This window comes from Rhipicephalus microplus, chromosome X, assembly GCF_043290135.1.
Source record: "Rhipicephalus microplus isolate Deutch F79 chromosome X, USDA_Rmic, whole genome shotgun sequence".
Taxonomy (NCBI): Eukaryota; Metazoa; Arthropoda; class Arachnida; order Ixodida; family Ixodidae; genus Rhipicephalus; species Rhipicephalus microplus.
Genome location: NC_134710.1, coordinates 75,102,516 through 75,127,861, shown reverse-complemented (window position 1 = coordinate 75,127,861; position 25,346 = coordinate 75,102,516). Strand labels below are relative to the sequence as shown.

At 45.5% G+C, this 25,346-nt stretch overlaps 1 protein-coding gene across 6 annotated transcripts in view; it reads left to right on the top strand.

The window, feature by feature from the left end:
* Zip99C (Zinc transporter Zip99C) overlaps nucleotides 1-25,346 on the top strand; it is a 55,460-nt gene that overhangs the window by 28,391 nt on the left and 1,723 nt on the right. For 2 of the 6 annotated variants that reach the window (XM_037427020.2, XM_037427019.2), the window contains exons 4-7: nucleotides 667-756; nucleotides 3,445-3,628; nucleotides 22,208-22,307; nucleotides 23,564-23,686. In XM_037427020.2, the coding sequence (XP_037282917.2) occupies nucleotides 667-756; nucleotides 3,445-3,628; nucleotides 22,208-22,307; nucleotides 23,564-23,660 (471 nt within the window). In that variant the 3' untranslated portion in view covers nucleotides 23,661-23,686. The remainder of the gene's footprint in view (nucleotides 1-666; nucleotides 757-3,444; nucleotides 3,629-22,207; nucleotides 22,308-23,563; nucleotides 23,687-25,346) is intronic. The other 4 variants (XM_037427023.2, XM_037427022.2, XR_012886833.1 and 1 more) reach the window with 3 other exon arrangements.

Below are 25,346 nucleotides of genomic sequence, written 5' to 3'. Positions count from 1 at the left end.
GTGTGACTGTCTTTATCCTGCTCCACAAACAATGTAGAAGGCATCTAATGATAAACAATTAATATATATTGATTATTTTTGAACTGGCAGTTTTCTTAACTTGGAATACATGATTGATCATTGTAACAGCCATAAGATTTTAATATTCCTCCTAGGATAACAAAATTTGGAATATGTTCTAGTAACAAGATCACAAGCCATCTCTGAAATTTTCATTAAATTTACTGCAGGAGTTCAAAGTTGACTCTTCAGCCCTGCATCTCCTTAAAATGTATTTCGGTGCTGTATATTCATATAACTATACTAATTTACTTCATACATGATAGCTGCATACAATTGCTGTTTTGTAGCATATTATTTTGTTGACTGCAAAAGACATAAATTTGGATGAAGACGTGTAAACATGAAAAACTTCGGTTAGTGCATTTCATGCACTACAGTTGTATGTGTTAACATTAGAAAGATGTTTATGGACCATTATACTACAACATCTTTATGTATGCGCAAGCAGGATGAAATACAATATTCTTGAATTTCTATATGCACACCAAAAAGCAATAAAAATGTCTTTAATACAGTATTTGCTATACTTGAGTGCATAAAACTGAACATAACTGTTGTTATACTAGTGCCTTTACTATTGCATTCTGCTTCTCCACCTTGCAGGTTACTGGTTACCTAAACCTTATGGCAAATGGCATTGATAACTTCACTCACGGCTTGGCAGTGGCTGCTAGTTTCCTTGTTGGCATTAAGGTTAGTCGCATCAATGAATGTCAGTAACGTGATTCATTGCAGTGAAAAATGAGTGTGTGGAGTTTTCAGTAAAAATCTGTCAGATAAATGTGAGTAGTATTAGAAAAATAAAGAATTTGAATATGACATTGAATGTTGAATATATTCCTGCTGTAAAATTGTGTGGGCATATAGAAGAAGGATGGTAAAAATATCATAGGTCTTTGCAAGTTTTTTCAGTGAAGAAGTTGTCATTTGCAAGGAGTGAATGGCGCTGTGAACAGCTACCACAGTTTCTGCTTGTCTTACCATGGCTACCTGATATGGCCACTGAACAATATCTATCAATACTTTTCTGTTGCGGGCAGGCTTCCTTAATCAAAACTGGGTTACTTAGTCCGTTGTAATGTAATATATAAATGTAAGAACAACATATTGAATTTAATAAATCTATTTGAAATAAAAGCATTATATTTGCATGTACTTTGGAAGGTTAATGTCAGCAATTTAACCTCTGAATATTTTCTGAAGGTGTCAATAAAGGGGCAAACAATACTAGTTACCATTGTAGGAGATGGTTTAGCTAGATAGAGAATAATAGGTATAAATAAAACTGTTGTTAATGAAATATTTAGTAGTTGTATTTGTCCCATTTCCTTGATCTACTTGTGTCCTAAGATGCACTCATAATTTTATAGCTCCATTATCTTTGTTCATGAGAATTGTCTTGAACTTGAATTCACAACATAGCCATCTTTTCATTTGTTTGCTTAGTGATTTCACTGGAGAGCATGACAGATTCTGATGCTTGCCGTAATTTTGTCTGGTAGTACCAAGTACATGGCAACATTTTTTCCCCGCAAATTCATTCAAAATTTTATTCTAGTATAAAGTAGTAACAAAAGCAACACTAAAAACAAAATCACCTCTTTCACTTTCTCTCTTAAGTTCACATATCAAAAACTAAAATGTGTTTACCATTCAGTAGAAGAATGAGTTATAATTCACTTTGAAACCTAAACCTTATGGCAAATGGCACTGAGAACTTCGCTCATGGCTTAGACGTGGCATTTTGAAGACAGTAATATTCTGTATCACACTAGGTCAGTGGATCATGCTGTAATAAGGTGTACTACACTGTTGCATGGGATATACATGGAAAATAAACAGCTGCATGAATCCTTGAAAGATGGCAGTAAGGGTAGCAACTATGGAGCAGGTGAATAACCTCTGCCTTCAAAGAGGAACCATAAAAAGGGGCAGCTGAGGCCGGCCTCGGGTGAGTTAAGGATGATCGCTGTCAGTAGATCGATTGAGGCACTACCCACTAGGCAGGTCTACGTGAGAACCCGAGCAGAGCAGCATAGTCAAGGACTCCCCGTGCCCAAGAGGTCCATGCACGATATTCAATGAGTGACCACATGAGTATAAGTCATTCTTGGGAATGAAGGTAGCCTGGCCAAGGCACTACCTGCCAGGTCAAGCTTCGTAGTCTTATCGACCAAGCATAAACAACCTGACTGTGGGACCTACACCTGCCTCGAACCCTGCGTCATCAACCCATAGAAACAAATAAACGTCTTAACTGCACTACTAAATTCCAGGGCTGGGTAGAGACACACAGAAAAGTATTCCGGAATACAGATATAGAAATACACACGCTGGAAGTCTAAAATACAGATACTTACGTACATTTATCTTTGACGAAATGGGATATTTCATTGATACGTCAGCCAAAAATAACTAAAGAAGTATCTCAGAATACGCATACATCAATACAAATACTGGCCTAAACTTTATTTCGGGGATGCTGATATTCCTAAAAGACATTTATTAAGTGCCACATATATATTGTGAAGAATGTTACAGCACATTGAAACTTGCTAGAAAACCATATCACCGATGAACACCAGTGAATTGAGAGAAAGCACACGCCCCCCCCCCCCCCCAAAAAAAAATCGCAGGTGCTGCACCAGCTTGAGAGATAGCGACATTGTCAGCAAGGCTGACATTACTACCTTCATAATGACGCCATCAGTGACATCGGGCACTTTACCACATAGGCCATTCTGTGCATGTCGAGAACCTTTCTCCACTCTCCCTGTGTTGCCAACTTGTTGCACACCTTGGCTTTGCTTAAGTACACAAAAAAATGTCCCTTTCTCCTTTGAATACTCATAAAATCACTTATGACACAAAATGTAACGAGAAACTCGTGCCCACCAAGTATTGCGATACAAATACATTCTTCAAATGTATATCTATACAGAACCACAGATACTCAATAGTATCATGATACTGCCTGGCCCTGCTAAATTTAGCCTTTTTCAATCTTATTTCCAGAAGGAACTGATGTAACATCTACAGTATGTATGGTTGGAAGTTTGTCTATAATATCATTATGATGATAGAACTTTCATCACGACTTGTGCATCATTAATTGTGCAGTTTAGAAGTGAGTTTCTGTTATGCTGTGAATTACATGTAATTAAAAAGGATCAATCAAAATTTGCAGTTAGGATTGAATTACATGAGACCACTTTTATAAAGTGGATATGTGAGAAACTATTTTGTACTTCAGACAGATAACACATGTTGAGCTAAGATTGTCTGTGCTGTTGGCATGTAATCATATCGTATCTGACAGGAGGAAGTACTACTATTGCCTAGTTTTTCTAATTTATGAATAATACTTTTTTGTTCTTGCAGATGGGAATGGTGACTACATTGGCCATTCTTATACATGAAATTCCACACGAAGTTGGAGACTTTGCCATACTCTTAAAATCGGGCTTCAACCGATGGGATGCTGCCAAGGCCCAAGTTATCACAGCAGCTGTTGGGGTGGCCGGTGCAGTGACTGCTTTGTCTGCAGACTCACTTGAAGACATGGGTGAGCTCTGCTTTGTCTGCTTTGTGCTCAGTAATATCGTGTTCATAATAAGGCTTTGCTAGATCGAAGTGTGAATGACTATGTGACAATTCCAAACCATCAGCAGCTATGTCTTTCTATGTGCTGTGTTCATAGAAGCAGTGCTGTAGCATTGCTTTTTTTCTTTCCTGATCATCGTTCTCCAGTCTCCTTTGTTTACTTCACCTTATTAAAGTTATATTTAAGTGGCTCATATATAAGTTACTTCGAAGTACCATGTGAATATCATGCTTTCTGCCCTGTGAAAACTTCAGAAATTTTGCCACCTCACTTGTAATAAGAGCTGCATGCAGTGCACCAGGAGGCATCTGCCACACGGTTTCTTGTAAGAGGTGTGGATGCATTTCAGAATCTGCGTGCACTGCTTTCCTTAAGTGTTCACGTGATGTAACTGAAAGAGAAATAGTATAATCTTTCCGTATCCTGAAGTCTGGCAATAAATGTACAGTGTCAGTGTGCCTTCCATCAGACTCTGTGACTAGAAACTTGCCTTTTATCATCATCATTATCAGCCGGACTCTGCGCCCACTGCAGAGCAAAGGCCTCTCCCATAATCCACCAATCGACCCGGTCTTGTGCTTTTCATTGTTACTCTATACCTGCAAACTTTTTAATCTCATCGGCCCACCTAACTTTCTCTCTCCCCTTCGTGCGTTTGCCTTCTCTGGGAATCCAGTCAATTACCCTAAATGACCAGTGGTTATCCTGCCTATGTGCTACGTGTCCGGCCCATGCCCATTTCTTTCAAATGATTTCAACTATGACATCCTTAACCTCGGTTTGTTCCCTGACCCACTCTGCTCTCTTCTTTTCTCTTAAGGTTACATTGATCATTTTCTTTTTCATTGCTCGCTGCGTCATCCTCAATTTAAGCTGAACCCTCTTTGTAAGCCTCCAGGCTTCTGCTCCATAGGTAAGTACAAGCAAGATGCAGCTGTTATGTACCTTATTCTTGAGGGTTAGAGGCAGATTACCATTCATGATTTGAGAATGCTTGCCGAATGTGATCCTCCCCAACCTTATTCTCCTAGTTATTTCACTCTCATGGTTCGGCTTCACGGTTACTACCTGTCCTAAGTAGACAGACATATTCCTTTACAACTTCCAGCATCTCTCCACCAATAGCAAAGTGCTGTTTTCTGTCGAGAGTGTTGCACATTACCTTAGTTTTGTGCATATTAATTTTCAGACCTACTTTTCTCCTTCTGTCCAGTTCAGTAATCATGAGCTGTAATTCGTTCCTTGAGTTACTCATCAAGGCAATGTGATCAGCGAATGGCACGTTACTAAGGTACTCTCCATTAACTCTTATCCCTAACTTTTCCCAGTCTAGGGTCCTGAATACCTCCTGTAAACACGCGGTGAATAGCACTGGAGAGATCATGTCTCCCTGTCTTACACCCTTCTTTATTGGGATTCTGTCGCTTTCTTTATAGAGAACTACGGTGGCTGTGAATCCACTGTAGAATTCTTCCAGTATGTTTATGTAGGGTTTGTCTATGCCCTGATTTCGTAGTGCCTGCATTACTGCTGATGTCTCGATTGAGTCCAACGCCTTCTCGTAATCTATGAAGGCTATGTATAGGAGTTGGTTGCATTCCGTGCATTTCTCTATTACCTGATTGACAGTATGAATATGGTCTGTTGTGGAGATGCCTGTTCGAAATCCTGCTTGGTCCATTTGGTTGATTGAGCTCTCCTGTCGCCTTAACTCTATTAGCTATTATTTTTGTAAATAGTTTGTAGAGAGTGGACAGTAAGCTGATTGGCCTGTAATTTTTCAAATTCTTGACGTCTCCTTTCTTATGGATTAAGATGATGTTGGCGTTCTTCCAGGATTCTGGTGCCCTTCTCGTCAAGAGACACTTTGTGTATGAGGTGGCTAATTTTCTAACAGAATTTCTCTGCCATCTTTCAGGAGGTCCGTTGTTACTTTATCCTCACTGGCAACTTTGCCTCTTTGCATTCCTTATAGGGCTTTCCCTAGTTCCCCTGTCGTTACTGGTAGGATGTTGAATTCTCCTGGACTATTATAGTTTATCACAATATCATCCTGGTTCTTTTGACTTCTGTACACTTTTTTGTAGAACACCTCCGCCATCTCGACTATCTTAAATTGATATTGGTTATGACATTGCCTTCCTTGTTCCCCATTGCATACAGCCGATTTTTACGTACGCACAAGTCTGCCTTCGCAGCTTTTAGGCTTCTGCGGCTTTTTACAGCCTGCTCAATTCTTTTTATGTTATAACTCCTGATGTCAGCTACCTTACACCTATTGATTAAGTTCGAAAGGTCCACTAACTCTATTTTGACGGTTGCAGTTAAGATTGGAATGATGGATGTGAGCCCGATAGTTTAGATGATCACGACGACACGTTGAAGGACTGGACTGCTTGCTTACTTCCTGACAGACTTCAGTTTATTTACACACTGACACTTATTTACAAAGGCCGGGGTGGCCACTACACCGACCGCACAGTAAGCACTGGGCTGTATTAATATTGTCACAGGTAATGGGTATGAGCCATCAACTGTAGGTGGAATCCTTTAGAAGTGAAGAAAGAAGAGGGCTTTTGCGTCCTGGTCTGAGGGCAAGCAAGTCCTCGATTTGTCGCTGTCTGTTATTACGTTCGCGGCACTGGTGGAGGTGCTGGGTAAATGCACCTCGGCTGCAGATTTTCAGCCGACACACTGAGCTACTTGGAGACAGTTACAGCTCCCAGGACAAGAAGCAGTCGCCGCCTGCGAGGACTATCTCCCGAGTACGGTCCCCTCTCTCAAGACGATATGGCAACTTTAACTACCAGCCAGGCGAGTCAAACCAACGACGCCTATTCTTTTCTCCTGCATGTTTTTCATGCGCCGCAAACACCACGCTCATTTCATGGAGACATTTATGAAGATGTTGACGACTGGCTTGACCACTTCGATCGAGTTGCCAACATCAACGAATGGGATGAAGCTCGCAAGCTTCGGAGAGTTTACTTTGCGTTAGAAGACGCTGCCAAAACGTGGTACGAGAATCACGAGGGTTCCTTTGCGACGTGGCATGAGTTGAGCCGACAGTTTCGTGATGCGTACCGCAGCACTGGAAGGAAAGAGAGAGCAGAGCAGACTATCTTGTCTCGGAACCAACGACCCAACGAGAGAGCTTCGATGTTTGCCGAGGACATGCTTCGACTCTTCAAGCGTACTGACCCTGCAATGTCCGAGGAAAAGAAGGTGCGGCATTTAATACGTGGGGTGAAAGAGCAGCTCTTCGCCGGACTCGTGCGCAATCCACCGACGACTGTGGCAGAGTTCATAAATGAGGCAACCACAATGGAGCGTACTCTCCAGTGTCGGTCGTCGCAGTATGAACGCCACGACGTGACCCCTGCTGCATGCTCTATCGGGGCTGACAGCGAGAGGCATGCCCTCGCAGAGTTCATAAGAAGCGTCGTGCGGGACGAGCTGCACCAACTCCAAGCAGCGGGACCCCAACCACCCGTAAGTGCTCTCGCAGACTTAATCCGAAATGAGATCCGATAGGTGGTCACCCCACTTGCGCCAACAAGGCCTGAGGCCCCTGTGCTGACTTATGCGGCGGCTCTGCGATCTCCTGCACCACATGGCCCTGATCCCACCATGGGGACAATGGATCGGGCTAGCCATCGATTCCAGGGCACCTCTTCGACTCCGCCACCCGCCTCAAGGTTTCCGAGTGCACTAACTTATCGTCCATCTGGATCGCGCCAGAACGGCACAAAGACCAGCGTGTGGCGTACGTCAGATAACCGTCCACTCTGCTACCACTGTAGTGAAGCGGGTCACGTCTACCGTAATTGCCAGTACCGCCAACTTGGTCTCCGTGGCTTTCACCCTGATGCTTGGTGCCCGCGTTACGGTGAGCGTCCCCGCGACATCGAAGCGTACCTTACGGGCCAGCAAGCTCCTCGCCTTGGTCAACGCCCCCAATCACGATCACCATCACCTCGCCGCCCCACGTTACCTAGCATTCCCTCGTCATCTTATGCTCCTTTCAGAGGCCGGTCACCGAGTCCCCACAGGGGAAACTAGAAACCGCGGCTCCTGGGGGTGAAGCCGCGTCCCAACGAACTGTCAAAGAGCCTCCTTCGACCCAAAGGCCCGACGAAGACCGTTCTGACTTTCCAGTCGTTTCCGAAAGTCATAAGACTGTTTGCGCCGACATCACCGTTCACGTCGATAATCACGTCGTCACTGCCCTCGTCGACACCGGCGCCGATTATTCGGTTATGAGCAGCGCCCTAGCATCCCAACTGAGGAAGGTAACTACCCCTTGGCAAGGACCGCCGTTGTGCATGGCAGGGGGCCACCTCGTCACGCCGACTTGAATGTGCACAGCCCAAGTTCGAGTCCGTGCTTCGACGTTCACAGGGTCTTTCCTCGTATTACCAGTGTGCTCCCGCCACTCATTCTGGGGCTGGACTTTCTTCGCAAACACGGCGCTATTATTGACCTACGAGACTTGCAGGTGTTGTTCGAGGACCTGTTTCATCCTGAACCGGAAAATGCCAGCTCATCGAAGGCTGCCCTACGTGTATCCTCCGAATCTGTTACTCTGCCTCCCCGCAGCAGCCTTTTTATCAACGTTGAATGTGACCAAGACGTCCCCGATGCTGTAATTGCGGAAGCAAATTTGTCCCTACTTTTTGCACAACAAATCTGCGTTGCCCGAGGTATTGTTCAGCCCAGTAGAAAGCAGGCTTGCCTATTAGTCACGAATTTCAGCGAGGAGTATCACCATCTTTCCAAACACACTGCGATCGCATACCTTGAGGATATTACCGACATTCCTGTTCCCTCAACATTATCTGCTGTTTCGTCGTGCGACGATTCCGCCATGACATTTGCAAGCACTCTCGACGTAAACCAGGGTCTACCGTCTGCACAACGGGAACGTCTTTTGAAGCTACTCGGCTCATTTCGGGACCGCTTCGCTACGACTTCGAAAGTTAACCAAACACCGCTTTCCAAGCATCGTATCATCACCGAGCCTACCAAGAGACCTGTAGCGCCATCATCATCATCATCATCATTTCTCAATCACCGCGCCGCGCCTCTCGCGCAGCGTATGATAGCTCGAGCTGCGCGAGGATTAGAACGAGCTTCTGGCCTGGCGGTTTGGACGCTGGTAGTCGACGTGGCTCCGCTTCAGGCCTGCAATAAAGTGGCGAGATCGGCACGGCCCCATCGGCCGCCTTCGACGTCTTCTCACGTCTCTCTTCTCTCGCCGCTACATTGGTGACCCGGACGTGTCACAGATCCGACGAGGTTCTTGAGGTCGTTCCTGCTGCCGACGACCTCTCCACCACGGGGTGCGTTTTTTCGAGGTCCGCGGCCGATGGTACTTCTGGCATGCTTGCTACCTCCATGTTTTCCATGAGAGCGACGGCACGCGACACCGTGGCCCCACCGGAGTCCATGACGACCACCTTGCCGCCCGCATCGAAGTCTGGCACAGGTGACCTTTCGCCCGTTGTTGACTTCCCTACCTCGAAGCTTTCGCCTTCAACAACGTCCGATAAACGAGACTTAACCTCTCGTCTGGCCACTGGCGACGCGTGTCCTGCGCTCGACTGCCCATCCGCCAAGGTTGTCGACATTTGGGCTGAATGCAACCAGTCAGCCACGAGATTTGTGTTTTCATCGTCCTCGGCCGACGACGCTGCAGGCATGCTTGCCGCCGGCTCGTCTCAGCCGACCTCCATGGCTCACGGCACGGCTGACACGTCGGGTTCTGCGACGGCGGCGTCATCGAGCGCCCTGGCGTCTACAACGACTGCGGACATCGTCACGCCTGCTGTTCCCCCCCCGGTCGCGAGGGCTTCAGTGTCAACGATGTCCGGGGGTGCCTCTCCACTCACCTCGGTAATCTGCGTGTCTGGCCGGCAGCAACCATCCTCGCCCTCACGGTCTCGCGGGCGAGGTTGAAGCCAAGGGCTGTCAACCACGGCCAGACTTCCGAGATGTTGCGACTCTGACCGACGCTCCTGAGGACGACGTGCCTGATCTGCCTATGTCACAGCAGACCGCACATCTCACGCCTGGCATGCGGGCACCCATCTTCCATACCGACCTGCGCACGAACCGACGTGCGCCGACTACTGAGGGTGATTCGCCAGGTCAGGGTACGCCCACTGAGCCTCCTCTGGAGTCCATGTCTGCTGGATCCCGTGACACGCCTCCTGCTGAGTTCTTGACGGAAGCCGTGGGCGAGCTGGCGTGTGACTGGACTGTGGGCACACCCTTTTACGGGCAGCATGCGTCATTCACCTCTGCCCGGCGTGTACAATCCTACTTGCTCACTGCCAGCGTGGGTGGTCAGATCCACTCATATTCAGATGCCACTCACGTCACGACACCTGCGTACCGACATCGGCACCAGTGCTGTGCACGCCCGCGAGGGCACCGTCAAGGCCATTGCTTGTCGATGGGTGGTCTGCAGGACTTCACTATGCCACTTCTAATTGCTTCGCGTGCAGGGGCCAAATCGGCTTTTGTGCACCCGTCGTCACCTCACCCTGAACGCATCTTTACTACCTGCAATGCTCACTCGCGACACCCTGTGCGCTCCCAGCTAGCTGGTCATCCCGTCACCCACTTGTGTGCAAACACAGTTTCGGAACGCTTACTTCTTCGTCCTCTGGGCAACTCCCAGAGTCGCCCACCGGAGACACACTGCTTACGGATGGCCCATAAACGTTCACAAACTGGACTTCCTAAACGGACACCTTGCGGATTTTCGTTCATGTATATAGTCTCTTTCTTTTTCATATGTTTTCAAATCGCGCAAAGCGCTAGGGGGGGAGCCCTGTAGCGCCATCATCATCATCATCATCATTTCTCAATCACCGCGCCGCGCCTCTCGCGCAGCGTATGATAGCTCGAGCTGCGCGAGGATTAGAACGAGCTTCTGGCCTGGCGGTTTGGACGCTGGTAGTCGACGTGGCTCCGCTTCAGGCCTGCAATAAAGTGGCGAGATCGGCACGGCCCCATCGGCCGCCTTCGACGTCTTCTCACGTCTCTCTTCTCTCGCCGCTACAGACCCATTCGACAGCATGCCTACAGTCCCGCAAAAAGAACAAGACGTTATACCCCAACAGGTCCAGCAGATGCTCAAGGACGATGTCATCCAGCCATGGACCAGTCCCTGGGCGTCCCCTGTTGTGTTAGTAAAGAAAAAAGATGGTACTCTGCGATTTTGCGTCGACTACCGAAAGTTGAATAAGATGACGAAGAAAGACGTGTATCCTTTACCACGAATAGACGACTTGCTGGACCGCATTCGCAATGCTCGTTACTTTTCTTCCATGGATCTACGCAGCGGCTATTGGCAAATATCTGTTGATGAGCGCGATCGCGAAAAGACCGCCTTCATTACTCCTGATGGACTCTACGAGTTCAAGGTCCTTCCCTTCGGCTTATGCTCGGCGCCAGCTACTTTTCAAAGAATGATGGACACGGTTCTTTCTGGGCTAAAATGGCAATCGTGTCTTGTCTACCTTGACGATGTGGTCGTCTTCTCGGACACGTTTGAGCAGCACGTCCAGCGCTTACAGTTCGAACATCTGGACTTTCTCTCAAACCTGAGAAATGCCACTTTGCATTCGAGGAACTGAAATTTCTTGGTCACGTCAGCCACGCCGGTATACACCCAGACCCTGAGAAAACGAAAGCTGTTGCCGCATTTCCTGTCCCAACGAACGAGCGCGACCTCCGCTGATTTCTGGGACTCTGTGTATATTACAGACGCTTCGTCAAAGGCTTTTCTAAAATTGCAGAACCGCTAAATGAACTTACGAAAGACGGCGTACCGTTTGTTTGGGGTCATGATCAGCATCACGCCTTTGACACGCTACGAAACCATCTCCAAGCCCCACCTGTACTCGGTCACTTTGACGATAACGCTGCCACAGAGCTACACACGGATGCCAGCAACGTCGGTCTTGGAGCTGTACTGGCTCAATGGCAAAATGGTGTAGAGCACGTGATTGCCTATGCAAGTCGAACACTATCATCTGCAGAGAAAAACTACTCTGCGACAGAAAAAGAATGCTTAGCCGTTGTTTGGGCTATAACAAAGTTTCGCCCTTATTTATACGGTCGACCATTCAGGGTAGTTAGCGACCACCATTCTTTATGCTGGCTCGCCAACCTCAAAGACCCTTCTGGTCGTCTAGCACGCTGAAGCCTTCGGCTGCAAGAATTTGACGTTACAGTCATTCACAAGTCAGGACGCAAACACACTGATGCTGACTGTCTCTCACAAGCGCCAATCGGAAGTACGAACGCGGACATTGAAGAGGACGATACATTCCTTTCCTCTGTATCAGCAACCGACTTGGCTCAACAACAACGCGACGACATGGAGCTAAGCCCGCTGATTGACTACCTCGAAGGCCGAAAACGCAGCCTTCCTCAAAACTTCGCACGTTCGCTGGCCTCGTTCTGCATCAGGGATGGAGTCCTCTATAAGAAAAATTTCGACCATACCCAGGCTACTTACCTACTGGTTGCGCCGACCTCGCTTCGGGAGGATATTTTACATGCTTGTCACGATGAACCATCATCCAGACACCTTGGCTACACGCGCACATTGGAAAGAATTCGCCGCTCATACTACTGGCCCTGCCTCACGAAGACAGTCAAGCAGGACGTCCGCACATGCCGCGACTGCCAACGCCGTAAGACTCCACCTGTCCGACCAGCAGGACTACTACAGCCTATCGCCACGCCGAAGACACCATTCCATCAAATTGGCATTGACTTGCTCGGCTCATTTCCCATCTCTTCGTCTGGAAACCGGTGGATTGTGGTTGCCACCGATTATTTAACGCGTTACAGCGAAACAAAGGCCCTGCCCAAAGCTGCCGCAGCCAAAATTGCACAGTTTTTTGTCACCAGCATCGTACTTCGTCACGGAGCGCCAGCTGTGATAATTACTGATCGTGGTACAGCTTTCACCCCAGAGATGCTTCAAGAAGTGCTGAGACTAAGTGGTACAGAACATCGGAAAACCAGGGGTTATCACCCCCAAACAAATGGACTCACTGAACAGTTGAACAAGACCATTGCAGATATGCTGTCAATGTATGTGGCCGTTGATCACAAGAACTGGGATGATATACTTCCTTACGTAACTTTTGCTTACAATACAGCAGTCCAAGAGAGTACAGGTTTCACCCCATTTCGCTTATTTCATGGTCGAGAGGTCACTACAATGCTCGACGCAATGCTCCTTCCCAACAACTTGAGCATGTTCAACGCGGACGCTGCATTGTTCGCTCAACGCGCCGAGGAGGCCCATCAACTCGCCCGATGCCGTATTCAGGCTCACCAAACTGCCGACGCACACCGCTACAACCTTACACACCGAGAGGTTACCTGCCAACCAGGCGATGAAGTTTGGGTGTGGACTCCCATCCGACAGCGTGGTCACTCTGAGAAGTTGCTTCGGCGCTACTTCGGCCCTTACAAAGTGCTGCGCCGACTTAGTGACGTTACGTATGAAGTTCTCCCTGAGAGCACCTCAAGACGTTCCCGTCGGTTTCCACAAAGTGATGTGGTGCATGTGTCAAGACTCAAGTCATATTTCTCGCGTCATTCATCGAACGTGGACTAACTTACCATGCAATGACTATTTTTTTTGTCACTTTGGTTTTTTTTTTTATTGTCTTGTGTCCTAACTCCTTTCTTTATTGAGTACTTCTATAGTTGTTGGGTTCCATGGTACCATCTTTTCTTTCTCATTTTTTTCTCAACGCTCATTACCAGCATCCAGCCGATGCTTTTCGAGGAGAGGGAGTAATGTCACAGGTAATGGGTATAAGCCATCAACTGTAGGTGGAATCCCTTAGAAGTGAAGAAAGAAGAGGGCTTTTGCGTCCTGGTCTGAGGGCAAGCAAGTTGTCGATTCGTCGCTGTCTGTTATTACGTTCGCGGCAATATCAACGTTGGCGTTGCTTGCTGAGCCCTTCATATACTCCACACATCGACACCAACTTCTCGATGTAGTATCAACCTTGGATCAGAGTCTGCGCTAAGCACGATCTCTGTCCCCCTCAACGTAGTGTCAACCTTGGATCAGAGTCTGCGCTAAGCACGACCTCTGTCCCCGCTTCCCTATCTCGTTCTCCAGCACCTAGCTCCCCTTCTCTCCATTTCTCTTCATTAAATACCTCCCGTCTCATCTGAGACTGCCTCGTGGGACGAACCCCTACTCGATGCTCCACCAATGGAGCAAACAACTGCCCTTTCCTTCGAAATGGGTCTCCGCCTCTGCATTCCCACACTTTGCTATCCTCCGAGCATCGGCTAAGAACTCCGTCATTTCAACGACGTACAGCTTAAATGATACTTTCGTGCGACAACAAGCCTGCCTAGACGGCCAGTCGGCTGTCTGGCGTTAGTAGACACGATTCTGCCGTATATCCACCCGTATTGTTATAGCATGGCGTCACATTATCTTGTCGGGAGCCGTGTCGCGACAGCGACCACTTATTTCTCAATCTGGCTCACCGTGAGAGCGCTACAGCCCTGTGGGTGACTCACCAGCACAAGGTGCGGTGAACAAAGGCTCACGGGGTTCGACGACAAAGACGGGTTCCGAGGAAAACGGCTTAGTCCGCGTCTGGGCAGCCTCTTTTCATTAACTTCCCTTTTCCTCGAGCGCCGTCTACCGACTGACCATCCTTCGCGTGGCCCAACATAACTGTTGCATTTGAGGCTTTCATCGTTTGTCGTCTCTTAATAAAATTTTTCATCTCCTGAGATAGTTTGCCAGTTTCCTGCCTAGTGACTGTGCCTCCAACTTCAATTGCACACTCTTTGATGATACTAGTAAAATTATCGTTCATTGTGTCAAGGCTGAGGTCGGTTATCTCATTTAGTGGGTCAAATCGGTTCTGAAGTGAAACTCGAATTCCTGTATTTTCCTCCGACCGCCAGTTCATTAATTCTTGCCTATCAGTTTTTGTCTTTGCTTTTTTAAATCTAGGTGAATACAAGCTCTTACTATTTTATGGTCACTGTATCTGCCTTTCAGAACACTCTAAAAAAAGATGGTGTAAAAAAAGTGTGTTTTTCTCCCACTACAATAATCGTCATACGGCTTGCCTGCGCTTCGTTTATTGACAACTCTGTGCATGCTATGTTTTTTATCAAGAATGCTAAGTAGGGCTGATGATGTGCATGTTGTTGGTTACTTGAAAGTACCAGGCGCACGGCAATAATGCAAGGAAAAGAACGCACGATAGATGATGATAATTGCTGTGGGACAAAAATAAGCCCTTTTTACTCTATCCTTTCTCAGAGTGAAGGTTATCTGTAGGGTTTCATTCTTTCATTCTTTGACCTGGCAGTTTAAATCCTCTAGCATGGTTTCTTATGGTGGTATGGTTTTTGTTCCTCTCACGCACATATCTTTACCGTTTACTGACAGAAATCTGTGTTGTTTAAGCATTGTTACTGGTTTTTCTGTTGTCTTTCACAAATGTTCTTCTTAATGACACAGTGATTTGGCTATGTTTGTAAATGTATTTATGATCAGTTTTTTTACAGATGTTTTGTCCCAATTTATTCACTGATAAATTTGATTGTTTTCTACATCAGTTGGCTGTTTTCTTTTATGGTTCTTTGGACTCAATGGAGCATGCCTCCTTTCAAGTTGGCGCTGGTTCGGCTTTAGTGAAATTGCACATGTGCCCCTCAAAGCTGAATTAACAAAAGTGAGGTGGTGTAATAATCTAAATATCCTCTATTGCTTCTGGTTGCTTGGTAGCAGTGCTAGAGTTACTTGTGCATGAATGAGTGAATAACTTCATTGTGTATAGCATATAGTTTACTTTTGCGGTGCCGTGAAATTAGAGAGGAAAAGGGCAGATTGCTGCGGATTATGAAATTTTTTCTTGTAACAACAACAACAACAACAACAACAACAACAACAACAACAACAACAACAACAACAATAATAATAATAATAATAATAATAATAATAATAATAATAATAATAATAATCTTTTCTTTGCATTTTGAAAGAGTAACATAGTGTTACAAAATTGACCTGCCAAAGCCTCATTGTCCCTGAAAGGCCTTGTAGTCTGCAAAGTTGGACCAAAAGTTCTTAACCTATGGAAGGGCCATGCCTAGTCAAAGTTGCATAGTGTGTTGCCCTGATGTGTCAGCCTATAGGGTATATATGCGATTTTTATCAAACCTTAAGTTACAGTTTAGGTGCTACTATCGTGCTTGTCACTTTAGTCATTAGTTTGTGTTATTGCCGTATAAACTGGACTATAGGTCGAGTGAGAATATAGGTCGACCCCCCAAGTGCAGGTTACCGAAAAAGAAAAAAAAGGAAAACAATCCAAAACTGCCGAACCACATTTATTCGCGAATTGGCGCACCGCATTTCGATCGTCAGAGCTCCCCTCTACCACCATCGCAACTGCTCCTATTCGTCCGACGAAGCACCACTGTCTTCTGGAGACGAGAGTTTGTCGCTGGCCGCCTCCCACAGTGCGTCGTCTTCAGTGCCATCCAGCGAGTTGCTGATGCAACATTTCTTGAAAGAATTTTCCACCATGGAATCCGGCAAGGAGCGCCAGGCGGAAAGCACCCAGCCACAAACAGTCGCAAGCGGAGGCCTCTGTAGGCGGCCCGTCGGTGTCTTGGGGTTGTCGCCGGACATCCACTGTTGGTATTCCAGCCGCACTCGGTCCTTGAACGGCTTGTTTAGTACAACGTCGAGCGGCTGGAGGGTGGACATAATACCACCTGGTATTACTGCGAGGTCCGTTTTCCCGTCGTCGAGTGCGCGTTTCACTAAGTCGGTCAAGTGGCCACGAAACGCATTCAACACCAGCATGCTGCGAAGACGCAGCAGTGCACCTGGCCGACGGTTCCACACCACTCGTATCCATTCGAGCACCATGGCCTCGTCCATGTATCCCTTTTTGTTGACGCGAACGACAACACCGGGCGGGAACACTTCCTTCGGCATTGTCTTGCGTTTGAACATGACGAAGGGCAGAAGCTTTCTACCATCTGCCGTGCATGCCAGCATGACGGTGAAGCGCGAGTGCTCGTTGCCAGTGGACAGCAGCTTCACATCCTTGGCGCCGCGCTGCATGATCGTGGTCGACGAAGGCATGTCAAACCACACGGGGGTCTCATCGGCGTTGCCAATCTGCCCCATCATGTAGTCGTTCTGCTCCCGAAGCCAGTTTACGAAGCGCTGAAAGTTTATGAGCTTGTCCTCGAACTCCTCCGGCAACTTTTGACAGATGGATGTGCGCCGCCGGAGAGAAAATCCTTTGCGTCGCATGAATCGACGCACCCAAGAGTTCGGTGCACGAAACTCTTCTCTCATGAGCCCAGCTTCTCGAGCGAGTTCCACGGCTTTCTTGCGAATGGTATCCACGGTGACTGGCAGCGAGCGCGCACAAACTTCCCGCACAAAGTCCGCTAGGTTATCCTCCAGCTGCGGATGAACGGCACTTCGTCCACGAAACGACATTTTTCGAGGATTGCACATCTGCAGCTTCTCTTTCTGCGCCCTCCAATAGCGCACGCTTTTTTCTGATACACCAAAGCGGCGCTAAGCAGCCATATTCCCGTTCGCTTCTGCGAACTTAACATCTCATTTAAACGCAGCTGAGTACTGCCTCCTCGCACCGCTAAACATATTCAGTGAACGAAAAAAAAAAGGCCACTAAAAATGCAGCGCAATGTGAATGTCAGCGCTATGTTCCGAGTTATCGCTCTGTCCGAGCGATAACTCGGAACAGATCAGAAGCAAATCGCGAACACAAAGAAAACAGACTGCGATTGGATTTGGATGGGGATATGGCCGCGTCTGGCTTCACACGCACATGCAAGCCATATATTGCTAGACAGAGTTGCACTTTCGGCTAGACACCGCTATATAAGACGAGGGTTATTAGACACCGCTATACAAGACGAGACTTTAGCTTATTATTTTACTGAAAAAATCTCAACTTATATTTTGGTTTATATGGTAAGTGCCATCAAATTGGTGTCAACTCCAGGTGATAAAACGAGTGTATGCATGCCGATGAGATCTTAAGTTCACTGAGATCTCTGTCACCCAGAGAATGCCATCTTGAACACTGGGGACCCCATTTTCTCTAGCCTTTCATTTTGACTAGCATTAATTTAGGCACCATTGAACTGGCAGCCCTCATGGCACAAGCAAAATAAAAAGGCAGTCCAATACATGACATAAATATACAACATTTTAAACAGTTTGGTGAAGGTCATTTGCTTCAAAAGAACGCTCTAGTTTAATATACCACTAATGACCAAGATGTCGCTTAGCTTGGCAGTCATATTTCTAACACTATGCTATAATCGGAGCTTAAAAAGCTTTATCATTTATTTTCCTGAAAGGCCCACATTTCACGCTCATACATCGTCACTGGAAATACTGCAGCATTAATCTGGCATATTTCAGTTAAAAATCCATTGATTGCTGTCTGTTCTTGTGCTGTTCTTTGCTTAATTTTTGTAGAGCCGTCATATATGTCAATTTTTAATATTAGAAAAACCTAAGTGTTCTGCAATGCATTATTGTTTATCTGAGTAAAATCTTATACACTCCATTTGGGACCTATAAGGGGCTATAAGGGGCGCTCTGAAAGCCACGCGCAGCGCCACTTGGGGTGCAGCGGGCGCGAAACGTTGAAAATTATATAGCAGACAGCAGGACATCATTTTTCTGACAGCTATGGGAACAAAAGCGCCAGTGGCTGGCGCGTTGGTTCTCCAAGAAGGATTTTAAGATATTGTAGGAAGACGTTCTTCTGCAATGCCACAATGAATAAATGGGAAAACCTTCCTGAAAGCGGCCACGTTTTCCACGTTAGTGAGCGCTTTGCTGCCCGTCGTCAGTATTGGCGATGAGATCGGGCTATAGGGGGCAGCACTGTCCCCGTGGAAGTGTGGATAGGCGGTTGGTGGCATGTATACAAATACACGCAGTGGTGCTTCGCTGTGTATGGTGTGAGCCGATTGACGCTGAATAAATGTGTTGATTGCAGTTTACTGGTAATATTTATGCTCCTCTCTGCCGAATCGACGCACAAAGCCTATGCAATGTTACCATTACTAGCAAGTCAAGCTTGCCCTGGCTAGCTGACTGCGTACTTTCGCACTAAATTATGCTTGTTTTGTGTTGTTTGTATGCGTTTCACTTATGTTCTGCCTACTAAGCACTCCTCTTGCACGACTGAATAACTTACTAACATCCTGCTCATCTGAATATTATAAAAGAAAGAGAAGGAAAGCTATCCCTCATATTAATGTGACGCGTCCGATGCCACTGTTCACACCGAATACGCATGTGCATTTTCGCCTCATTCTGTTCCCCACAAAATGTGGGACAGTCGATAAGTTTAGCTAGTAAAGCTTCGTGGCTGACAGCGCTTTGCGTTACATTGATGTTTACCACGTATGCACATGCCCGTGCACCAGTAAAACTATCAAAAGCTGATAAGAGTTCTGCAAAAAGCTTTCATCGAATGATTACGTGCGTATGACAGTGATGAAACAATGGTCTGCTTATTTCATGGGAAGAACGTACATGTTTTCCTTTTCATCTTTCTTTCTCAATTGAAAAATGACCGCTGCCTAGCTTCCGTCAGTCAATATCAAGGCCACACAAACGCTCAAGACAGTGCAAAAAAAGATGACATTTTCTGTCAAATTATACCACAGTAATGTAAGGCACGCCATCTGAATCAATTCTGAAATTTTAAAATCTAAGCACACAGGTGTTGCAGCTTAAATAGCGCTCCATAAATTTCACTCCAAGTTAAAAAATGGCACTCGGCAACTCCATTTTAAGAAGAGTTCAAGTACTGAAGTGTCACGTTTTACTTGATAAAATTACCTTTCTGTTGTAGTACCATGGCCAGATCTACGTAACTATAGCTCATCGCATAGTAGATAAACTATATGCAGTGCCGTAGTTATACACCTAACAACAAGGTGCAAGTGTGTGCCCTAGAGCCTCTTTTTTGTTTACAACCAAGTCGCTCAAATGCTACATTCACTCACAATTTAAGTCGTCATGTTTGAGACGAAGCCAAGTGCATTTTACGATGTGCTTGAAGCAGAAAACGGCACCCTCACTGAAATGATTCTGGTAAATGAAGGGTACGACGACAATACACAGCACTCGGGAAAGCTGCACATCGCTGATCTTATTGCCGTGCATTACCAGCCGAGCAAGACCAAATGCTTTCATAAGTGCTTTCAGGCATACTTTGAGGCATACGTACTAGCAGTTAAGCTCGTGCAAACACATCCGAACAAACCACCCTTCACAAACATGTACAATAAACTACTCCCCCATGCAAACTACACGTGGTTAGGAGACGATGCAGGGAGCATCCACACTTAGCCTTTTCAGCTAGTTGCCGCCAGGGGGCGACTCTACTCGATCTCGCAGCCAATACTGACAGCGAATGTGTGCGTCAAGTGTGCGCAATGCAAGATGCTTGCTTCATAAGTGTCACAGTAAGCTGTCATTTTTTTACACTTAGACTATTATTGATGTGTGCCCACTACCCGTGTACTTGTAAAGTACTCGGAGCATTCAGAAATATCGGTGGCGACATGGCCATTTACTGTGGAAATCATGGTGAGTGGCTGGCGGCATGCTCGTTTTTTGTGGCTTCATGCCACGGAGATTTTCAGCCACCGAGTCTCGCGAATTGGTTTGCTTGAAAATGTCACGGTATCATCCTAGCTCGCTCATCATTATCATGGTCTCATGGTCTTTATCTCACCGTTTGCGCAGCTATGCTAAGAGCTTGAGGCGCGAGCGAGAAAGAGAACGCGCTGCGATTTCGGCCACAGAGAACGCCGCAGCCCTGTTTTGTCTTTCGCTTCACCTCGCAAAATAGCGACGATGAAGGCACGGTCGCTTCGGCCATCATCTCGTCTCTCTTATTCACTACAATCTCTTGCGTTGTTTATGTTGCTTTCCGGAACAAACACTGACATGCACATCTGTGGCTACAGTATTTGAAAAGCTTCATTTTTTACTCCGTAGTTCTGTTTCTCTACGCCCTGCATCATTTCTTCCTAACATGCAGATAAACTACCAATGAAAGAAAAAACTTCTGGATGAACCACTCTGAAGGATGGGATTCAATTTATGACTTCTGGGGCTTCTTTCCTTTGAGGCTACAGCACTAGATTTTAGACAGTGGAGCGTTTGCGATAACGAATGTGATTTACTACGTGGGACGAAACGAATTGAATGCTAAGGTTATCTAAATCAAGTGTATTCTTCAACAATATTAGTGTTTTTTTTTTTCGTGAGTTAAGCTAATTACTTGTTCCAAAAACGATCTATTGTAAGCATTTTGAGATTATCACCAAACAAGGTACCGCCAATTTCATGGCCGTTCCACCGTTGTGGATTGTGCCAGTTTAATAAGGGTCTACCAACTAACCAACCAACGGAAGCCTTAGCTTGATCCTACAGCATTCGCAAAGTGCTCCTGGGTGGCTTGTTGTGTTTACGGTAATATGCTGGTTAACTGAGTTCGCCCCTTGACTGATAGTCCCAGTAAACCCAGTAAAGCACCAATTGACCTCGTATTGCATTCACTAAAACTGCGAAGGGTAGATGGCGAGTTAATAATTATTAAGTCCATTGATGCGTTATATCAGCCTTGAGCTGAATTAAAATTTCTAGCATAACTTTCTTTTCTCCCCAGCTCTACGGCAGCAGGAAGATCACAAAAGGTCATTGCACCTGCAGAGGTGATGTCTGAGACCAATTGAAATATGCAGTGGCAGAACGAGACACGATAGAGCGAGTGGGTACCAAACACTTTTTACGTCTCACAACCGTGATCCACTTCCACTTATTTCATTGCCCAATAAAGCAGAGATGAATCGAGAAACTGTAGAATGGTCGTTCCCGCAGTACACGACGTGTACCTTTCGATGCAATTGACTACGCAACGGTCCACGATTCTGATAAACTATGTGCTAGCGGGCATTGGGAGAGTGTTTGGTTGATTTGGTTCTGCTTGGGCTATCAACGGCTGTCTGCTTTGACGGCCTCAGGGCGGCGCGCCAGTCGCCGTGCACGGAGTGTATGCAGCTGTCATCCTTTAGTAACTAATGTTTAGAAAAAAGACCAGCCTTCTCAATGTGTATACTGCAAGTTGCATAGCTGTATTCCTCCAGTTTTTCACTACTGTACCTCTGTATTCTAACTTATAGTTTCCGAGTACATATTTTGTGTAAAACTTAGGTAAGTATGGAGACAGAAAACAACCCTGCCTGACTATTTTCAGAGCCTTAAATGCCAATCTGTGTGCTACCGAAAGTGTGGCTCACCTGTTACCTTCCTCACCCAATCTTTTCAGTACAACTTTTGCAATAACGTGGCACTGCTTTTTGTCCCAACATCAAGCTGTCAAAATAAAGGCTGATTCATTGCAAAACATGTACCTGTAATTTATGTTTCAGACACATCCACATCCTGGATACTGCCTTTCACTTCTGGAGGCTTTTTGAACATAGCGTTGGTCAGTGTGCTGCCAGACCTCCTCAAAGAAGAGGACCCTTGGTGAGTGTAAAAGCCTGTATTACGTGCCATAGGCAAAGCTGGCATTCATTAGCCACCTACTATGGAGTGACGAAGTTTAGTCATTCACAGACGAAAGCCAAAGCTCTGACAAACGCAGATGACCTGAATGACGCCAATGTTTTCGAAAACATTTATGGTGGTGTTGTGCAGTTTTCAGCTTCTGTGCTCCCCCATGCTTTAATGGCAAGGACAATACACACAAGTACAAAGTGAAATAGATCAATTGTTTACATAAGGACAGTGCTCCTTCTGGACATCTATGAAAAGGATGGCAGTCGTGATTTTTGGCATTTGAGTATCGTTGTTGACTGTGAAATTGGTCAGATTTCATTACTCCGAAAAAGTGACCAGACGCCACTTTTTGGAAATATAAAAGCGACATTGAGCTCTTTGTAGAAAAGGCTCCATATTTCCCATTTGAATCAACTGCCCATCTCCTCTAATTATCATAATTAATGTCTGTAGTCATCTTATGATGTCTGCCACTACAGAAAAAAATTACTATTAAGGTAGCAAACAACTATATTTCCCTTATTTTTGAAGGCTTTACAAGACATTACTTGAAACGCCCTGTATATTTAATCTTCATATAGTCATGTTGTTTGTGCCACTCTGGCATAACCACTGCCTTTGGGATTAGCAGTATTTTAAGTAAATAAACATACCGGAGGGCTCACTTTTTATTAAATAAAGATAGCATAGAAAAAGTTAACTCCATGAAATCATGCTTAATTTCATGGTAAACTTCATGTGATTGTAACTGAACTTGCAACTTCTGCATTGTGTGTTTAATTCTGTCTTTTTTTTTTTTGTGCAGTCTTTAGGCATTCAAGCGCTAGGTAATTTTATTCATAATTGCATTCAATCGTATGTAGTTACACATGGTCACACTCAAGGTTCACTTTATGAGCAGCTTTAGAATTAGTTGTCTTAATTTTTTTTCAAGGTCTCGCTTTCTGCATTAAAGATTGTGAAGGTTGCACTTGTTGATTTTATGAGCAGGCTATAATTGATATTTCTGAGAAAAGAGGGGTGCAAATATTCAAAAATTTGTATAACAAGTAAGACATTCTGCCGTGTACATACGTAGGTTGTCAAATTGAATAGGCTGTATATTAAAACTTGAAATATTCTTTTAATAGTTTTTGAGTACCCTGCAACATCGCTAAGCAGTCGCATTTTTCTGCCTATAGTTGCATACTACTTTAGAAGTGTACGACATTTTCTCCTCCAAGGCAGATGCAAACAGGCCTGCACCAACGAGTACACACTACAGACTGGCGTCATGAGATGGACGGCCGATGCCTTTGGAAAGCATTGCAGAGTGCATGAGCGGGGCTATTTCTTTAGTCATGCAGGTGATCAACTTCCGTGTTTTGGTCATTTGGGCAAGGCTTGTCTGGACAGCTTAAGTTGTATCCGACTATAGGCACAAGTACTTGCATTGAAACGTGGGTTAGACAAGTGATGCAAGCTATTCAACAATGGACATTGTTAAGCACTATTTATAGATTTAAAATCTAGACCCTCCCACCAGAATAACTATAAAAGTGATTTATTGTAACAAGGTGCTTTCTCATCCTGGCCGTCACCATAGATGCAAACATTTTTGATTTGGTGGTAAAGGATTACAGATATTAATAGGCTAATAAGGATGCCTTTTTAACCTTAGAGTACATGACTGCATTCGCTGAAGTGCTTGAATATGTAAAAAAACTGCTTTGTTCATTGCTTTACAATGCTCCCTTAGCACATTTAATAATATGCAGTGTAATGACATCAAGCTAGCAGTGTGAACTCTTTCTTTTATTTAACTTATGCGGTAGGGCGCACTGACGCAAAAAAAAAGTCTGCAGTGCACTCTCACTTGAGTGAACTTTAACAGACCCAAAGAAATAGTTCACTTAACTCAGCGCTCACTAAACCGAATATTCACTACAATACGGAACAGCATTGGGCACAGCAGAAATCAAGTCAAATGAGTGCAATGCAATTCATTTTGAAAAATGTTCTGTGATTTTCATTCGGGCTGCACAAAAAGAGACAAAGCTGCCTAAAGAGTCTGTGTTCCTGTGCACCGCCTCTGGCCATAAAGGAAGAAATATTTAGGAGGTGAAACTCCCGTTAGAACGGGCGTCCACAGGTGTCCAGATAACGTCGCATAAAATACAAAAATGACATGCTCTGACAGAAACATTCAGTTGGCGGCACCTTGTGGCACAATGCCGTTACCCTAAAAAAAAAAAAGAAAAACAGCAACGCTACCGGCCGAGCGTGACCGATCGCGCTTCGCGTTCCCCCTTTGTAACTGCGGCGGAACGTGTGCAACGTGCGCGACCGGTTCACTCGGAAACCGAAATGGCGCCAATTCCCTTTTTTGCCGCAAGACGCTGCCAGCATGAATTGGCCCTTGGGCAATGTGACATTACCTGGTCACCTAAAGGAGCGAAGTTTCACCTTCTAAATGTTTCTTCCTCCGTGCCTCCGGCACAACTTGTTGTGACATGAAGTCTTGCAACTTTATGATAGAGCGAACTCTCTATTGAGAGAACTTCAACGGATGCAAGGAAATAGTTAACTTAACTGAACGTTCACTAAAATGAATATTCACTAGAATATGGAGCAGTGTTGGGCACAGCAGGAATCAAGTCAAACGTGTGCAATGCAATTTATTTTGAAAATAATTCTGCAATTTTCATGTAGACTGGTGCCCTTAAAGCACAAGAAAATATAAAACTGTCCAGAGATTGAGTCTACGTTTTTGTGCACTGCCTCTGGCATAGCTTGTCGCTGTGACATTAGTTTTGTAACTTCCTAATATATATCTAACAGCCTCGGCTAGAAATACAGGATTTGAAGCTGCCTCGGCCATAACAAATTCTTTGTCGCATTCTTCTTCTTTCAGTTTCACATGAACACTGGCAACAATTTGCAAATCTCAAAGCTTTGCCTAGGTATTGAAGCACACGTGGCTCGTTTTCGTCTCTCTATAATAATATATAATTTTCGTAGCTTAAC